General features: G+C 30.7%; 2 protein-coding genes across 2 annotated transcripts; one reads left to right on the forward strand and one right to left on the reverse strand.

The window, feature by feature from the left end:
• The first annotated feature begins 4818 nt into the window (after positions 1–4818).
• Positions 4819–8954, forward strand: LOC137827591 (armadillo repeat-containing protein LFR). Its single transcript, XM_068633791.1, has 8 exons — positions 4819–5105; positions 5502–5671; positions 5768–5910; positions 6043–6299; positions 7737–7842; positions 7927–8065; positions 8156–8283; positions 8394–8954. The coding sequence occupies exons 1-8, from the start codon at positions 4829–4831 to the stop codon at positions 8647–8649; spliced, it is 1476 nt and encodes a 491-aa protein (XP_068489892.1). The 5' UTR covers positions 4819–4828; the 3' UTR covers positions 8650–8954.
• Positions 8955–11933: 2979 nt separating this feature from the next.
• On the reverse strand, positions 11934–15114 carry LOC137827593 (3-ketoacyl-CoA synthase 11-like). Its single transcript, XM_068633792.1, has 2 exons — positions 14067–15114; positions 11934–13281 (listed from the first exon to the last, which is right to left on the reverse strand). Exons 1-2 carry the CDS (start codon positions 14841–14843, stop codon positions 12499–12501), a joined length of 1560 nt encoding a protein of 519 aa, XP_068489893.1. The 5' UTR covers positions 14844–15114; the 3' UTR covers positions 11934–12498.
• Between the last annotated feature and the right edge of the window lie 6045 nt (positions 15115–21159).

Here is a 21159-nt window from a genome sequence, read left to right on the forward strand (position 1 = left end):
ATAAGGAAAAGTATATATATATATATATATATATATATATATATATATATATATATATATATATATATATATATATATTACGTATCCAGGAATCAGAAGCATCCAGGGTACAAAATAAATAATAAAAATGAAAATTTGCTCTGGAATTAGGATCACTTGGATCTTGAGATTCTGCATAAAATGCTTTTCCATTTTATGGTCTGCTGCTCCAGTGGAGGAATCCTAGAAGCCTGTGGCATAATCCCAATACAGTAACTGACATTTTGAGACTAGCAGAGGGAAAAAACAAATAAAGGGTGTTAGAAAATGAAAACCCTTTCACTCCTTTTAATTTATTACTTTATACATATTTGCACAAGAACCAGTGTGGTGTGTTTGTGTGACATAGTGCTACTGCATCTCTTTTGCTTCTCTCTTTACATTGCCTTTACCCTTTACCATGTTTGCCATAATGGAATCACCATTATCTTTTCTTTTCTTCACAGATTGTAAAATTTCTCTTACATTAAATAATCTTATTTGAATCATTCTAAAGGATACAATTTTCTCTTCCAATATCTCAAATTATCTCAAATTAAAGACTAGTAAATATTCTCACACTAATTTACATATGCATTTTCAATACTAAATCTTATCATATAAAACTTAATTCAACTCCATAAATTTACCTTACAAACAAAAATGAGTTATGTACCGGTCAAGATCATACGACTGATATGAGACTCAACATCCGTTCCAAACCAACCAAGGTAATAAGTAATGAAACTGATTAATGATCCAACATTAGTCAATACACTTTTATTAGACCCAATAACAATAAAGAACCCACAATAATTAATATAAATAAACACAATCATCTAGTACTAAATAGTTAGTGTCGAGTGTCGAAGTTTGACTTGAGTGTCAGAGTGTCTTTTGCAGGTATCATCCGAGTCCGAAATTCAAGATGAAAAATAATGGAAGGATGAGAGTTGCAAGAGTCCAAGAGGAAGGAGTTAAGTGCAAACCGATCGGCTGACCAAGAAGAGTTTCAATAATTTTCTTGGTTTCAACATGTTTGAAAACAAGTTATTTTTACTTATTTATATGTACTTAATTTGGCTTTTTTTTTTTAAGTATTATGGTTCATATATTTTTGAGGTATCCAACCTTTGGCATAAGAAAATATGGTGAGAATCAACCAAAAAAGAAAATTTTCACTTTACAAATTACATCATGACTCATGTTCTAAGTGGGCATGATCATTATCTTGTTATCACTTTCATGGCTTAGGCCAATTCATTGCCCTTTTACTGCTTTCATTTGGTTGATGGAGAATCTAATTTCTGCTACTGCAAATATGCTAAAGCAGTAATTGTATGACATTGAGATGGACTAGAATTACTCTGCAGCTCCTATTATGTTACGTTTTATGGTTACCTTTTTGGACACTGACATTGTTCAGTGTTAAAAGAGATTTTTTTTTATAAGATTACAAAGGCTGAGTGCCCCACCTTAGACATTATTAACCGTAACTAATCCACAATTGACAACCTATGTTCTTATTTGTCACTATAGTTGGACATCATCTTATGGTGGGGTTCTTTATTTTTGTTCTTATGCCACCCTTGAAATTATAAAGAATTAAAAACATTTTGTTGCATGAAATGTTTAATGGGAACTTATGCTATGATGAAATGGTATTGGTTCACTTTTCTCTATCAGATAATGCTATGTTGTGTGGGTTGGTTGAGCCAATTATTCAACATTAAACTCACATTGAAGAAAAGTTCTAGATGGGTTGAATTTCCTTGGAAAGACCAGTAGTTGAGAGCGAGACATAGATTAAATTTCAAACTTTAAAACCAACATTTATTATTGTTTGTGACCGAAAGCGATGTAACAAACGTGGAATCAACCTTAGACACCATGTTCTCGACGTTGTTGAGCTTTAATGCTTCAAGGTTTAATGCTTCAAGGTTTCCAGAGTGTGAAGTATGTTTGTAGGTTAGTGTTAATGAGATTGGCTCTGACTACTTTATGAAACACTTTTGTGAAATATCTGTATAAGAATTGAGATATCTTTAAAGTGTCTTATTTTATTTATATTTTACATATGAAGGGTCAAGAAAAGTGCTTTTAGAAATGTAGTAATCAACATTAGATGCTATGAAAAGCATAAGGTATACATGTATATATATCAACTGACCCATCCAGTAGCTGATAGAGATAACTATGTTCTGCATAATTTGGCAGTTTCACGATGAACAACAACACAGCCATGCATCATCAATTACATTGTATTTAGCTATTTTGTGATCAGCAGCACACAGAAGTGGTCCTAGTAATTGCAAAAAAAGCTCATCAATCATCTTTAATTTTCCTCATCTACTCTTGGAGTTACCACCAAGTCATGGTAACTGGAACAAACATTAACAAGGTGTATGATTTGGAGGAATAACTTTAAGGAGTCTATAACTATATAGCCATAGGTAGGAGCCCTGCAGATGGAGGCAGAGTACTGATGTTAAGACACTGTGTTTGTTTTGTAGGATTCATAGAACCATAGCTTACACCTGACCTTGTAGCCTAGCTGACACTAAGACTGTTTAACAAATACATGGTGTGCACAATCAGTTGTCAATGTTTCTTTGGCCTCAATCATATCAAAGAATATTGTAGATGCATGATCCTAACCAAAACCAACTGATATCATCAAATTACCACCAACTCTTGGGGAGAACAACATCAAACAAAGTTCACCACAATATAAAATACCAAACAATTTTATTCTCTTGTATAATAAACTCAAGCATCATGTTCATACCAAACTAGCTTAGATTATTGGTTTGTTTTGCTCAATGTTTTGTAATTCTCAACTCCTAATAACCAACACAGCAATTGGTTGAAACTTTAAGTACCTAAAATGAACCACAAAAACAAACCAAAAGTAGGTCTGTATGAAACACATTAGAAAAAACATAAAATATCTTGATTAGGAGTCTTTGATTGGTTGAACCACTTTCATGGTCCTTGAAACCATATCTAACTCAAACCAAACCCAATATTTAATTCTATTGTTTGCTTATTAATGTTCACAATCTTCATCAAATTATGTCCAAGCTTTCAATCAACACTAAAATAATGTATATATTTTATACGTAGTTCTAAATTGGTTGAGATAGCTATCATATCTCACAGTTTTGTCATAAAAAACACTTCAAAAAAAATGTGTATATTTTTACATTCTAATAAGTTTATTTATTTGTTACGTTTTATGATAATTATTATCTTATAAAATCGCATTAATAATATTTTTTAAACGATATATTCATTAGTCCCATCGTTAGAACAACTTTTCCTTTTCAGATTTTATAATTTAGTAAAACATCTAGCTTTTGCTTTTGTTGTGGCAATAATTTTATCTTTTTGTTCTCGGTGTTAAGTATTGATTGACTAACATTGTAACATTAGTAATTCAATCGAAATTATTTTTAAATAGAGTTATTTTAAAAGTGAAGTAGTAAACCGTACCTAATAATTATTAACAATGAAAAAGACAAAAATGTAAAAATCATGATTAAATATTTTGTCCTCTTTTTATTGTAGACTCTCCGAAACTTCATTAAAGAATATTTTATTGATACTATTATTATTTTATGTGAAATAGCAAAATTATTGAACTATCCATTATTAGTTTTGCAGGATTAATGTCCTACAGGTGGCCCTATTCACTCATGCAAATTTTGACTTTATGGGAAATTTTAATTTTTGGGACTTTATTTATTTTAAGGTTTATAACTTTTTATGGTATAGTTTCTTCATCCCTATTTTTCTTCTTCCACCTCCACACACAATATACCTCCATACACAATATGAAAATACATTTTTATCTTTTTGTGTCACCTCTATATATTAGTTTTCGAATTATGTAATTTGAAAACTCATTTGAAAAAAGACTTCCGAATTACATAATCCAAAAGCTAAATAAGACTTTCGGATTATGTAATCTGAAAAGTAATCATGCATATGAAAAAAGGCTTCCGGATTATGTAATTTGGAAGTTAATTACAAATTTGAAAAATAACTTTCAGATTACGTAATCTGAAATATTGTAGAGAGGCATTTTTTGAAATTCGTAAATTTATGGAGATGATAGAAGAAGGTATAGAGGTGCAGGAAGAAACAGTCCTTTTATGGTCCTTCATGAAAAGAAGGTAAAGAAAGCCCAAAAGGCTTGTACGTTGGAGACAAATGTTTTTTTTTTGCACCAATGGAGGCATAAATATAAAATGTAGAGGTGCCGATAGAAATGGGCTTCAACTATTGCAATAACGAACACATGGGTCATTGTAGCCCAAGATTAGAAGCCCAAAGATTGTTTTTGGTTTGTATTTGCGAATCTTGAGGTTGAGGTTGAGGTTGCACTTTTCATCAAAGAATCTACTTGTTTATTATTAATGTAAAATCTAATCTAATCCATCAAGTTTTTAAAAAATGTATTTGGATTAAATTGGACGAATTATATAAATAAGTAGATAAATAATAAATCCATCCGATTTTATTTTCAAAATTTATGATTATCTAATTAACATTTTATGGATTAAAAATCAGTCTAACAAATATTTCTTCATATTTAATTTTTTAATTTATGAAAAATATAGAATATTTTCAAATATAATAATTTTAAAACCACGTAGAACCAATTCCTCACAAAAAAAATCCACTAAAGGAAATGCAATTTGAGCCTTTCTGAAAAAGGGGTATTTTAGGAATGAAAATATAGACAGAGCTTTATTTATAAATATAGGAAGTGCACATTATAATTATCTTGGGCCTTTCTAGCGTCATGGATCCAAGAAGAAGCCCAACTAAGATGCCAACCAAACCCAAAACAGTTCGAAATCGCAACGCAAACTCGAAAACTCCAAGAGTGAGAGAGATGCAGAAGAGGGAACAGGGCAAGTCCGGTGGATCCGGCGGAGGCGGGGCGGCTCCACCGGCCAAGAGGGGCCGTCCATTCGGAAGCGGTAGCAGTAGTGCCTCCGCCGCGGCTTCCGCTGCCGATTCGGCGGCTCCGTCAACGCTTCTTGGTCCTTCCCTTCACGTTCACAACTCCTTTGCCGGTTAGTTCACAGCATCTTCCCATTCCATGACTTTTGAAATTCTTTATACTCAATATTGGGTCTATATTTTCTCTTTAAAAATGGTAATTTGTTTGAATGTGCCTGAATTTACACAACACACGCACTCTTGCACTAATAATCATATTGTGAATTTTACTAAAATTTGTTTATCTTTAATTACATGAATAACCACTTAATTTGATGTTTCAAGAAATTCGAGGAACTATTAATCATGCATAATAGGTGTAGAACAATGCAAGTCCACTTTGTGGCTAGGGTATGCTGTGTAAGGATAACGTTGCTTTCTTAAGTATATGGGAGTATTGTTTTTGGCATATTGTAATGTTTTATCTTGGCTTTTTTTAACACCTTTTTGTTGTTTTATTTCTCTTGCAGATCAGAATAATAAAAGAATTGTTTTGGCTCTTCAAAGTGGTCTGAAGAGTGAGCTGACCTGGGCTCTGAATACTCTTACTCTGCTCTCATTTAAAGAAAAGGATGACATGCGAAAGGATGCAACTCCCCTTGCGAAAATTCCTGGGTTGCTTGATGCGCTCCTTCAAGCTGTATGTGTCACCTATCATGTTTTAAATTTTGTATTTTGTTGTTGAGATTATTACCCTTTTTAATATTTTACACGGTCCTGTTGTAACTTAAAACAGATAGATGATTGGCGGGATATAGCACTCCCAAAGGAATTAGCCAAGTCAACAAGAGTCAGAACATTAGGTGCTAATTCTGTTGTGACTGGATTTGGGAATGAATATCAGGCGTTGGGCTCGACTAGTGCTCTCCACCGCCCTGGGTAAATTTGTTCTACTTGAATATCGTCTTTGATTTTGAGTTTTCAATTGATTGTAATTTGTATGTTTTCCTTTTGGAGATGGAGGTGGTAAGAGAGAATGAATTTCATTGTAGGATTATGCTCTTTGTGCAGTGTAGGATCTGGCTCTGCTGGTATTGAATCAACACAGCACAGTGGTGTGACAAAATCTCGTTTTACAGAGTTATGGCTTGATGAAGATGGTCTGTTTAATTTAGATGATGAAGGGCGAGCAGAAAAACAGCAATGTGCTGTTACTGCTTCAAATATCATCAGGAACTTCTCTTTCATGCCAGATAATGAAGTTATAATGGCCCAACATCGTCATTGTTTGGAAACAGCCTTCCAATGCATAGAAGATCATCTTGTAGGTGAGATACCTGCTTGTTATAACCTATAATCTTTTTTGGTTTATAGTATATTTTAGTGCTCTGGTTTCCACATTTTTTGGTTTCTGTTCTTTTCTGGTTTCTTTTCCTAATAATTCTCTTATCTGGTTTTAGTAAGTTTCTATATTTTTTTACTTATTTGTTTTTTGGTCCCTATCATTATGTACCAGTTCTTACATTTTCTCAGTAATTTTGGTTTTGATTTCTGTAATTTTTATTCGTTACACGAAACTGGTCCTTATATTTCATGTTGGACAGGCCCCTACATAGTTTATTATCAAGATATTAGTTCTTTAGGTACTAAACCCTTAATAGTGACTACAAAGGCCACGGAAAAAATTTAAGGGCTAAAATTTATCTTGAACCACCCTTTTTTTCATTGATTAGCAACATTATTTAGAAAAATCTTATTCTCTGATGATGTGGACTTGGGTGAATATGGATGTGATCATGATTGTGATGGTTAAGTGAACAAATTTATTAAGTTGTTGGTTGATATATGTCATGGTACATTGTCTATGTGTGGAATTGAAAATGTTGTGTCTGATGTAAATAGGATCTTCTCTAGTTGCTTAGTTTTTCTTTTGAGACATCTGACAAGTTGACATAATGTATGCGAATATATTCTGGGAGACAATATGCTTCTATTCTCTGCTATACTTACAGACTGATGGACCTATTTAGTATGAGTGCAGCCATTTTCTATTTCCTGTTTGGTTATTAAATGCTAGAAGTTCAAATCCTTGGATATTATAATCTGTATAGAATATATAATCAATAATTGGAGGTGGGATATGATGAAATAGTAATTTATGATATATCCATAGTGATTAGAGTGCTATCTTATGCTTTAAAATTTGGGAAATAGTGATTATGTATAGTTTGTGCATATATTGATCAATAGAAGCATTAGCACTACCATCTCCCGTCATAGCTTTTGGAAGTTTTGGAAATATGGACTAATCCATTTGCCTAGTGAGCAAAAAATTGACTGGTTTCGTGTAGTGTTTAAGGTATCACTGTGTAACAAATGCTATCATTCCCTGTCCTCATAAAAATACCAACCTTTGAATTAGACTTTTTTTTATGGATCAGTTTTATGTCAAAGTCTGTTTAGATTAAATTTACTACCCCTTTAAAGTTTAAGTGTATTCCAAATATCTTATGTCTTATGTTGATTTTTGGTCCCTGTAGAGAGAGGCGTCCACATTTAGAGTCCAACAGGGTTTCTACATGATTTCATTCAAATGAGACCTATGCAGAACAAGACAATATCTGATTTTTGTTGGTTTCAAGAAACTCCATAAATCTGTGATGAAAGTTATTTTCTTTAATTACCATTATGTGTTGCCCTATCACTACAAGAATTGGTTCACTCTTTTGTCATAAGTTGTCTCTTAATGTTCATAATGTTGACAGAGGATGAGGAACTTGTCACAAATGCTCTGGAGACAATCGTTAACTTAGCTCCACTACTGGATCTTCGAATATTTAGCTCATCCAAGCCATCATTTATTAAAATAACGTAAGTGATTGTTCTATCTTGAATGCAACTTTTTCACACTATTGTAATTCTCTGTTGCTAATTGATGAATTGTATTACTTGCAGAGAAAAACGGGCAGTTCAGGCCATCATGGGGATGTTGGAATCTGCAGTCAAAGCCTGGCATTGTGCTGCCGCTGAATTACTTGGGCGTTTGATCATTAATCCTGACAATGAACCTTTCTTGCTTCCATTTTTTCCACTGGTTAAACTTTATTTTATGCATGTAATGTTTTGCTTGTTAGTTGGTTGCGTGTTCTCAAAAAATATAATCAACATTGGTTTATTTATGCAGATACACAAGCGCTTAATTGATCTCATCAGCATGCCTGCATTAGATGCACAGGCAGCTGCTATAGGTGCACTCTATAACCTTGCTGAAGTTAATATGGACTGCAGGTTGAAGATTGCTAACGAGAGATGGTGAACCCCTTATTCCATTTTTTTAGAACACTATATTTTGATACTGTGAAATGGTAAATTATGACAGTAATTTTCTTTAAATAGCACTCATAAAATTTCATCAAACACAGGGCTATTGATCGATTGCTTAAAGTGATAAAGACACCACATCCGGTCCCTGAAGTTTGCCGGAAAGCTGCCATGATATTGGAAAGCTTAGTTTCTGAGCCACAAAACAGAAGTTTGCTGCTAGCCTATGAGAATGCATTTGCTGAGATACTTTTTACTGATGGAAGATATTCTGATACATTTGCAAGGATATTGTATGAACTAACATCTAGACCAAATAACAAAGTGGCAACAGCTCGTGGCATATGGGGTATGTGAACGCCAAACCTTGATACGATACTGATTTGTGATCCGTGCTACGTATAGTTTTGCTACTTTGACAGCTTTTTGGATGACTGGTTCGTTTGAAAATTCATAATATATGTATATGTCTTTGGCTAGGATTGCACAATACCTCGTGTGTATTCATGTTGTAATGTACACGAGTTGTATGATGACAAATACTTTTAGTTTCTATTTGTTAGTTTATTGGCTGGAAAATGCTCAATTGGTAGAAGGAGAAATGATCTCTCTCGTAGAATGATTTCGTAACTATGTTCATATCTAACCAGTTTATTCAAAAACCCATCCTAATATACTGTTAAATTATTGTTGGAAAAAAAGAGAAAAATATCATGCGTCATATTTTGTTCTCATATTAGTTCATGAAATTAAGAAAAATTCAAATAAATTTTTGAATTCAAGATTTCATTGAAGTTTCTAAAGTGAATTTTGTTTTTTCATTTTAGTTTGTAAATATATTACTATCACTCAAGTGTCCACAGACTAGAGACCAAAATGAAAAAAATCTTTTAATCGCTTTATCCTATTACCTCCACATTTTGTATCACTTATTCTGCAGATTTTATATTTTGTTGAAGTATTCTCCTCTTACTCACAACTTTTGTTATCAGTGCTAGAATTTAAATATATGATTTCTTGATTCATACTACATATTTAAATCCAAAAATTCCTATTCCTAGGGACAAGGCACTGCAACAGTTACATATTTATTTCACTTCCTCTAAATGAATATAATAATAGCATGCGAATGAATACAAACCGAACATTACAAATCACTACAAATAAAGTTAATAATCGATTATCTTAATATTATCAATTATTTTTTAAAGAATAGTAATTGAAGAACATATTTAATGTTTTTTTTTTCTCTTAAAACCAAATCCAATTATTAAATTTCGTAACCCAGAGGAACTTATTTGTGAGTTTTGGAGGCAGCACTTGAATGGGAAAGATTTAATGTGAAAAATGACAAGTCTTGAAATTGGTGGAAGTTATGAAAGCAAACAATGAAAGGAAAGAAAAGTTGAAAAAGATGAGTAAAGAAAACGAACCCTTAATTATTCTTATTCCACTTTCAAATCCATTGTCAAAAGCAGACTTTGTATTTTGATTAGAATTAGATAACAAAATGGATCTCAGAATTAGAATCTCTGGATTCTCAAAGGGTGCCCATGAAGAAAACTACAATGAAAAACCCTGTGAAGAAACAACAACGTTTCGTGAAGGAGCAATGTGTATTGGACTGCAATTTGTATAATTCAAAAAATTATTATAAAATATTTTAAATTAATATTTCACATCTATTATGTTATTAATATTTTATTATAATTTTTGTCCACTGTCCCACTATTTATTTCATTATACATTTTTCATTAGAGCTATCTCTTTCTATACTTATTTGGGAAAATCACCAACCATAAGCCAATAGCCACCTCCTTATATCTATCCATTGCCTCCAATCAAAACACTTCTAACTATAATAAAATATTAATATTCTCAATTTTTTAGTTGCATTAATAGTGTAAAATCTTTATCTTCTAAAAGATTATAATTATCAAAAGTTGAACTATTATTTTATTTATTTATTTATTGTGTGAGTAATATTATATTTTATTTTATACGATGATTATATGAGATGGATTAAAAAGAGTTGGAGTAGAGTAGTTTTGCCGGCGAAGGGCTTCAATGGAAGAGAGAAATGTCCAAAGGAAAGGCCAGTGAGGATGCAGAGGTCATCTTCACATGTTGGTGTCACTGCCCAAAACTACCAATATCATTGGTCAATAATGCTTGACAAGTCCATAATCACTCAGTGTGGCTCTACAAGTACAACTACACTGCACTCTAATTACTACTGCAAAGTGATTGATATGAGTACTGCTACCAACAAATTTTATGTGACATGTTCTTACCACAAAATTGAATTGATAGTGCAACACAAAAACAACTCAAAGGAACCATGTCCTCATCGTTGGAAAGAGTGTGCTTCCAACCAGGTTGACACTCACATTCAAAGAAGAAAGTGGTGTTCTCAGAAGCTTTGCATGTTCCTTTTCCACATTCCACTGCTTTGCAGACCTCATCTGAAACCATCTCACATAACAACAAAACAAAACAAAACATCATGTCAAAAGCAATCCACAACTCCAAAGCTGTCATCCAAAAAAGAAAAGAAAACTTGTTGAAAAGACCCTTTTATGAAAGATTTGAATCAACAACATATGATCTTAAAAATAGACAACTTTCTGCATGCAAGAATCATATCTTCTATCTTGCTATATAAAGATCCATCAAAATGTTTTATATGAACACTCAAGAAATCTCAAGACTGGAAATGAAAATCAACAAGCATATAGGTAGCACCACGACAAGGAAATCCAACAAAAGAGAAAACAGAAGAAATGGTTACAAACCAAAGATGGTTCATTCTTCAACATAATGTTATTATATTTTTTAAACAATAATTGTGTTCAAACACTATTTCTATACTACTATAGAGGAAAATAAACATGCACACGCCCATATTATCAGTAAAGAGAGGGGATTGAAGCATATTAGATTAATCAATTTTATAAATAAAAAAATTTAAAATCGTTGAGTTTCATTCCCATCACTAATTGACAGAAGTTGTTGCTGAAAAATTCCCCCCATTCTTTATCTAAATTTGATTTCAATCCATGTTAATTAGCTCATGATTCTTTAGTTGATAGTGTATAATTGTGTTAAGTGGAAAATTATTATTATGTTGTGCTTATAATTAATTATTACTCATTTATATTAATAAAAACAAGGTTAAATTTGATTCCAACACTAAAAATCATTAAATATAAAATAATTTTAAAGATAAAAATAATTAATTATTATATTAATTAAAACAAATTATTACTACAAATTACTAAGTAATACTATTAATATTTAAAGTAGTTTTTATTATTAATAAAAATTTATAAACTAATTTTAAAATAAAAAATATTAATAAAATTATTTTATAAATTAAAAAAATTAGTATTTAAATTAACTTCTACTATAAATAAAATTTTATAAAGTTTCTAAATAAATAATAAATATTAACTAGATATTATTTTAAAAATTAAAAAACTATTAATATTTAAAATAATTTTTGTTATCAATAAAAATTTATAAACTATTTTTAAATTGATATCTAATAGTAATTACCGAACTTTTTACTACAAACTAACTAGATTAGATTCTAAATTGTATTTATAAACTTAAAAATGAATTTAACATCGAACACAATATTAATCATGAAGGTCTTTTAAAATAATTTAAGTTGGATTCAGGTAGTGAAATCCTTATCAGAAAATAATGAAATAAATGTTGAACAAGAGAATAGCTGCATGCTCAATCTTTAAACTGATCACACTGTTACATAAACAAATACATTGGCAAACTACAGGGAGTGGTAATGATCTTCTCTTCTTTCTTTTCACATCTCCTAGGATCACCAATGTAAAATTCACAATGAACAAGTTTCTTTAATTTAGGGTTTAAGGTTTAATTTAGTGTTGATTAGAAAAAAGTTTCTTTAATTTAGACCCTCAGCTTCCTCAAGAATAATAAATTAAAGGGTTTAGGGTTTAATTTAGTGTTATTAAGAAAAGTTTCTTGAATTTGAACCCTTAGCTTTCCCAAAAATAATAAAAATGAAAAAAAAATATATATATTGACAACTTCATCTAATATACAACCTCATTATTTTTAGTCTCATGAAATGTGTTTTTTTCATATCATCAAAGGTTGTATATTGGACCAAATTGTGAATATATTATTTTTGAAAAGAAAAAGAAAAGGGTGTGATTTGATTTAGGAAGCAATTGGTGCCACTTTAGGCACATGAACAGGAAAGTGATGAATCTCATCCATCCAAGGATTCTTCTCCTTTGCTGGATTGATGGTTCTGAGAGCCCTCCAAACAGCACTGTTGCACTTGAATCCTGATCCAAATGCAATCTGCCAAGTCCTGTCACCCTTTTTGATCCTTCCCTTCCCTTCAGTGTAGGCCAACTCATACCACAAGGAACTGCTGGAAGTGTTTCCAAACCTGTGTAGGGTCATTCTAGAAGGTTCCATGTGCCACTCACTTAGCTCAAGGTTCTTCTCCAGCTCATCCAACACTGCCCTCCCTCCAGCATGGATGCAAAAGTGCTCAAATGCCAACTTGAAATCAGGTATGTAGGGCTTTATCTTCATCTTCAACACTTTCCTAGCCACCAAGGTCCCAAAGAAAAGGAGCTGTTCTGACATGGGAAGGACTAGGGGTCCTAGTGTTGTGATGTTCGTCTTTAGGGCCTCTCCTGCCACTGCCATCAAGTCCTTTGAGAGGGCCACACCAACTCTCTTTGTCTCATCCTCTTCTTGGAACACACACCCGTACGACTTGTCCTCTGCTCCCTTGTGTGTGCGCACTGTGTGGACTAGCTGGTATTTCGCCCGCCGGCGGTCGCCGGAGCGGTTCGAGAGGAGGATCGCCGCTCCTCCCATTCTGAACAGACAGTTTGACACCAGCATTGATCGGTTGTTGCCAAAGTACCAGTTCAGAGTGATGTTCTCCATGCTCACTACCAAGGCGTAAGAGTTCGGATGAACCTAACATTTATCACAAGAAGTTAGGATTTAGGGTTTAAATAACATCCTAAATGTTAAATGGAAATGATGTTTTAACTTAATATATCATTACCCAACATAAAACTCTTCATAAATAATGACATTTATGATTGGATAATAATATGCTGAATAGTTACGATGGAATAGTCAAATGAGATGCAGAAAACTATTAATGGAAAACCTAAATTTGGTCACCATTGTTAGAGATTATGGATGAGGCTAGATAATTATGCATGTGAATGGAATATTTGTGAAGCAATAAATATTAAGGTGATGTGATGATGAGTGATTAGTTTAAAGAAGATGAAGAAGGAGAAATAAAAGCAAAGGTTCCATATCTTTGGAGGGTATTCATTGGGTTGGCTAACCTAACAAAACATAGTTAAAGACATGCTATAAAAGTTGGGGTCCATTCAATGCCATGCACCATATTCTTAATTCATATTTTCAATTCTCAATATTAAAACTTATGTGTATCGTGTCAGAATTCCCAGAGGGATCCACACATTTAACCGTGATCATGTCATGTGAAATTTAAACACAGAAACTATCCATTACTTCATGTGATTTTGTGAGATTAAAACTATGTATGCTAAACATTAAATGCTTTGTGTATAGGCACAACCGATTCATGATGAGAAATGTTTGCATTCATGTTTTTTTTTCTTCTAATACACTAATAAACATCATTAAACAGTTTAAACCACAAAAGTTTTTGGTACTTGAAATTGGAAAGATATATGTATATATATATAAGAGATGGAAACCTGGAGGAGCTGTTTGGCAAGGTCAATGGAGATAAGGCCAGCACTGCAACCCATGCCACCAAGATTATAACTGAGGACATTCCCTCTGAGCTTGTAGTGATTCACAATCATGGCAGAGAGAGATGGTGTGGGATTGAACAAGCTGCAATTCACCACCAGAATCCCAATATCCTTGGCCTTCACACCAGTCTTTGCCAGCAGCTGGTCAATGGCTCCAAACATCACTTCCTCAGCCTCCTTCCTAGCCTCAGCCATGCAAGGGTTTGGTGGCAAACTCAACACTGCTGGAGGCAGATAAGTCTTCTGTCCCAAACCAGACCTCTCCAGAATCTTCTTCTGAAAGGACAAGTTCTCCTCCGAGAACGACCCTGTCAGACCAGACTTCTCCACAAAAGTCTCCCTTGTGCACGTGCAGTCCACGTGAGGCTTGTAGCATGCAAAATCCACCAAATACACGCCCCTGGGACGGGTCATGAAGTAAAGGGTAGCAAGGAACACCATGAGGCTGGAACACACTGTGACTGAGACAAGGTTGAACTTGAGATTCTCCCACAGTTGGAGAAAGTCCTTGATGGAAAGGGTTGTTAGATGAGTAGAGGCTATGCCAAAAAGGGGTATGAGCATAAGGTACATAGCATTGGAGATCACGTAATGGTACCCAAGCTTCACATACTTCAGCCTCACAGATAGCAGAAAGTTTGGAAGTTTGTTCCTTCCTTTTGCTGATTCAACATTAACACTTCCCCGATTTGGGTTCTCATTCTTCTGATCTGCCATCAAGGAAACCAACACACTACAACAAAAATTGACAAACTTCTGTGACTGTTAATAAAGCAATTTTTTGCAGTAAGATTGGATTGAGTTCAGCTGAAACTAGTAAAACAAACACAAATGAACAGCTTGGGAAGAAAAGGGAGAGAAATATGAATTTGGTGCAAAAAAATGTGGAAGAAGGGAAGGTTTTAAAGAGTGCAAGTGGGAAAGGAGAGATGGGTAGTGGATACAACTACCCCAACGAACTTTTAATTCAGAACATGCACATACATTCAATTTGCCAACTGGGAAAATACTGCATATATATATAAATATATATTTGACATTAGCAGTTATGAAGTAAATGTGTGTATGTTGATAAAGTTGTGGGCATTTTGTGAAGGGGGTGTTTGGTAGAAGTTTTTTGGAAATAATGATTAAATAAGAAGAAAAAGAAGTGTTGGAAAAGGGATGGTTATTAATGTTTGCTGATGAATAAAGGTAGGGAAGGAAAATGCATGGATGTGAGAGTGGTGAGAGCATGGCTGGTTGGGTCAAAACTGTAGAATGGTAATTGGTGAGCTATAAACATAATGTATATATGAAGCTATTGCTTTCTTTCTTTCCTTATATATAATATTGCTGTGCTCATCCCTTACACTTTTCTATAAAACTTCAACTCTCTCTTTTCTCCCTACAATTTTCTATCTATCCTTCACTTTTGCTATATTAATTTATTCCTGCCTAAAAGTTTTACATCTTTATTTAGTAAATAATTAAACTCATCAACTATCAATTGTGTTTCTTTTATATCACTACTACAACAAAATTATGTTAATTATAAATGAACATTAAGAACAAAAATAATTAATCATTATATATTGAGTAAGTTATATATTATTTTTAGATACTAAAAAGAATTATAGGTATCATAAAATTTATAAATTAGTTTTTAAATTGGTATCGGATTAACTACTAAGGTTTTAACTACTAATTACATTTATTCTAAAGTTAATAGCTAAAATCTCAGTATCTAATTAAATATCAGTTTAAAATTATAGTTTATAAATTTTATTAACGGATGTCAATAATTTTTTTAATCTATAAAATAGTATCTAATTTAGTTAATATAGTTATTAATTATTTTTTGTCTTTAAATTTAATTTTTATTTAGGGTATGTATAACTATAAAATGTTTCACTCTTTTTATAGTGAAAAGTTGTTCTATATTTTAGTCATCTTGCTCTAAGCCTACTAATCAGTGCTTGATTAATAAATTAAGGCACACTATAACTTTATTGAAATGCACATGTTTTATTTCATAAATATTTCTACTAACTGCTTATTTTTCCCATCCCTGCACAATTTTTTTTGGGAAATTGTAGTCATAACTTTGTCTAACATCTTTTATTATTGATTGAAATTTATTATAAATTCTAAATTATTTTAGTCACATTTTCCATTTAACCAATCTCACTCATAATTTATATTTTTTACTAAACTTTAATTAATAATAGGGAGTGTGTAGTTCGATAACTTTATTAATAGGACATTGTAAAAAATAAGTAATGATCAAACAAATTTTCCAAACCACATTATATATACCATATAATATTACAACAAAAACTGAACTTTAATATGAAAATGTGTGTTAAAGATCTCCACTTTAAAAAAAAAAGTAATGACATCAACACTGACTTTTAAATAAAATATGGCGTTGTTTCAATTTTTTATTTCAACTTCTTTTGCTAAAATAACAGTACAAAATGTTAAATGTTTGATAGATTAATAAAATGCGTAAAAATTATAAAATATAATGTGATAAGATACATAAAAAATAGGTTGATATATAAAATTTAGAAATAACGTTAATTTATTGATAAAAGGCACAGTTAAGTGAATACAAAATTCCTTCAATTTGATTTTACTTACAAATGATTTTGTAACTATGTAATTTATATTTAGTCACTTTTTATTTTAAAAAAAGACAATGATGAAATTCAGTATAATATTATTATCAAACATAAAAGTAACTTATATGTTTAAAACCATAAATTTAAATGGAAATTGAATTAAGTAGCACCGATAATTCAGATTTGTCAACATGACTAGGTTATGAGAATAACCTTTTCCCTATCTCACCTAGCTATGGAAAAGGATATTATTAAGTAATTAAGCACTTTCATTCATAAATTTTATAAGTTATTATCATCAGCCCTTAAAAAATTATTAAATAAAAATTAATATTAAAGATAAAAAGTATTTAGTTGCTATATTAATAAATTAGATATTATTTAAAAACTAAAAAAATTATTAATATCTAAATTAATTTATATTATTAATAAATAGTTTTTAAATTGATATCTAATTAGCTACTAAAATTTTAACTATCAATTATTTAAAGTTGGTAGCTAAAAAGTCACGGTAGTTAATTAGATACCGAAAACTATTTATCTATGATAGAAGTTAATTTAGATATCAATAATATTTTTAATCTTTAAAATAATATATAATTTAATCATCTTAGCAATTAATTATTTTTTTTTCTAAAATTAATTTATATTTAATATATTTTTTTCATGAAAATAATGTGAAATTAGTTGTAATTTAATGACAACTTTTGCCAACCTTAAAATCATGAAATAACATTGTTCACATACATTAATTCTGTAACTCAAAATTAAATTGTGCAATTTGCATATGTGTGTGACATGTGTGAGATAAACATTGGTTTAGTAATGTCTCTAGAATGAGTGTTCTTATCATATTCAATTAATTCATCATCCATCCAACAACAAACCCTTAACCATTTTGCTCTCTTAAATGCCAAACCTTCCCACCAAACAACTACCTATTCTATTGCTGGCAACCTCATTTCCATTTTCTATGCTCCTTCAAAAAATTAGTCAAGAAAATAACGTTTTTGTGCATAAGATTCCATTATTCTCATCCTTCACACGAAACAACCTTCCATAGAAACCCATTGAAAACAACCTTTCTTATATTTGCATTGCTACAACAACTTCACACAAATCTTCATTGCTTATTATGTTCATCAAGTCACAATTTGTGGTTCTTATTAAGAAAATTGACACTAAGGTGTTTCTATTGTGACTTAGATTGATGTTAAGTTGCATCAAATTAGAAAAGTCACCAAAAGAATAATCAACAATCATTTATTACTCACGACTTAGTCTTTGCTTACAAAATATTATCTTCAAAATTGTCAAACTAATTAACACGTGATATCATCTAACTTATTCAATTATAACTCACACATTTACTCTTTTATAAAAACTTTATCATCTAAGTTTTTAGAAACTCGAGATGTAATATATTGGTTCCAATTTTTTTCAAGAAGTTAGAATTATTTTAGTCAATTCAATACCTATCAATAGAGTATTAAATAATTTAAAATGAATATATAAGTTATATATAGTAGTATAGAGGCACACTCAAGTATTATGAGTAATAAAATAATTGCTTTCATGAAAAGTTGGGTTTTATAAGGTAGAATAAGACAGAAGCCAAATGGTGATAGATAAGTAAAACTATCTCAGAAAAAAACAATGGTGATTGAGCCTCTACACTCTTCCACTCTGTAAACTAAAGTGATGTATCCTTAGTATGATAATACATGGAAGTTAATTATATGAATAATATATATTAAAATTCATCTTTTGTCTTGAGAATTAATATTTCTACGTTTTATTAATAATTTAATAAAAAAAATTCAAAAAAACATTATTTTAAATATATAATATAACAAAATTATTAAATAAAAACTAATTTTAGAGATATATAATAAATAAAATTGTTGCTTACCTCTTTCTGTTCTCCATCTCTCTTTTTGTCAAAGGATTATAAATAAATCACATATAAATATTAGGCCTACATAATAATAACATGTAGATGGAGAATTTACAAGGATTTTCAGTGAAAAACTCTTAATGGTTGTTCATCAATGATGATTTGACATACAAAATATCACAAATATATCTGCATCACGTCATACACTACTATATTGTTCTCAGGAAGTCAACATTTTTTATTTCTTCAAATATATTATACTATAATGTTTCCACTGTTATTTCATACTCAGGTCTAAAATTTGACGTCATATTTTATAATTTATTTATTTATTTCATGAACTTTATAATATACATTTTTTATATCAATTAGAGTGAGAGGTTAAGTTAAGATCTCACGTCTTAATAATTAAAACATCACTTACATAATTAAAAATGGAAAAATTATAGATTAAATAATATATGAAATAAAGATGAGAAAACAAATACAGGAATAAAAAATGTATAAAAAATGAAATCTTGATCAAACTTATCCTATGTTAAAATTGGCACATTTTAATTATGATAATTTAATACTAACGCTGGTTTTTATTTTCTTGAATTGACGTTGTTATAATGTAACAGTATTACATGTCAACACACAAATACAAATATCTTGTTAAAAGGTAACGAAAATAACTATTAGAACCAAAATTATATATTTATTATATTATAGAAAAAACATTATAAAAATATTAGAGATAATAATTTGAATATAGGTTGAGGTAGCAAAAACTAAAAATGAAAGTACATAAAACACATTTAATGTTTAATCATGGTTATTTTAAAAGATATAAATAATTGAGAAAGTGTTATAAAGATATATTAGAAGAGACATGTGTTTGTAGGTGTAATCCAGTTTCATGGAGGATATTTCATTCTTCAAATCTAAATATCAGATACAATTTCAATTTTATTTAAACAAATTAAAAATGAGGTTTCTAAGTACTACTCCTTCATATGCACAATAATCTTCATCACTATTCTTGCTGTTGGTTTCAGAATGTCACACAATGAGCCACTCAAAATACCTTTTTATTGTTTTTGTGTCACTTCTATAAATTTATAAATTCTGAAAAAAATTATATATATATATATATATATATATTACATATTTCAAAAACTAATATCAAATTTAAAAACAACTTACAGATATAATTTAGAGTATATTTAAAAAAAATTATTTCAGATTATATAATTCATAAGTTTAGATTTGAAAATAACTTTCGGATTATATAATCCGGACACGTTTCAAATTACATAATTCAAAACATAATCTCATATTAGAAAAAACTTTCGGATTATGTAATACGGAAACTAATTATGCATTTAAAAAGAGGTTTCTGAATTATATAATCTGAAAGCTAATTATAAATTTAGAAAAAAAACTTCTGAATTATATAATCCGAAATATTACGGAAAGATATTTTGGGAATACAAAATTTATGAATGTGAAAGAAGAATATATTGAGGTGCGGAAGAAGCAATCCACGCCTCATTCAAATTTCAGTTAGCTTCGGGAGACCCTAAAGGCCCATTATTTGTTTTGTTGACGGGAGACCTAAAGGCCCATAATGGTAGAATCTCTTTTTTTCCTTCTTTTTAAGGTTATAGGGTAGTGGAGGTACATGTTTTCTCTCACTTATGCCCCATACCATTTTTATACTATGTTTTTTCCATAATAAGTTCTTAAATTTATTGCTTTTATTACTCTTTGTTTTTTTTTTTTAATAAAAAGGAAGTTGAATTATAATTTTTCTATGGACTTTCTTTTAAAATAAACCCTTAAGTTACTTAGAGTAAATAGTTTTGTGAGATCTCTTTATTAGAGTATGCTAAGATGCCATAGAATTTAAGACACTAAGTCTTATATAAAATATTTTTCTTCAATACATATACTTTTGTCAATAACCACCAAATAAGTTTGAGTTATATAAAACTCTTGTGTGGAAAAAAATTACAAAAAGATCTTAAAACTAATTTAATACAATATAATCCTCAAAAAATAAATTACATAATTATGTAATGATTGCAAAACAACATATGAAATTACTGTGAATTTTTTCAAAAAATTTCGACACACTACAGATCTAGAATAAAATTGCAGAAAGTATGGCGAAAATTCACAAAACTTGGTTGAGGCTAGCTTTGGATTTTCACAAAATTTCAGAAAAAATGTTCTGAAATAATTTTTTCTTGAAATTCCACATAAGAATCTGGACTGAATTTTGGACAAAGTGCGACAAAATTCACGTTAAATGGATGAGTATTCACTTAGGAAAAAAAAACAGTTTCATAAGCAAACAAACATTCCTTTCAACCCTGGTAGTGAAGAATAAAAAAATTATTGAAAATCTTGTGGGACGAATCTGAGGTCAAAATCACAGCCAAAAGACCCAAGGAATAGGGCATAAAAAGACCCACCCCCGAGAGAACAAAACCGGTTTTTCGAAAACAAAATATCTTGGCTTTTCTCCCTATATCTTTTTTTT

The sequence above is a fragment of the Phaseolus vulgaris genome, chromosome 7 (genome assembly GCF_000499845.2).
Source record: "Phaseolus vulgaris cultivar G19833 chromosome 7, P. vulgaris v2.0, whole genome shotgun sequence".
Taxonomy (NCBI): Eukaryota; Viridiplantae; Streptophyta; class Magnoliopsida; order Fabales; family Fabaceae; genus Phaseolus; species Phaseolus vulgaris.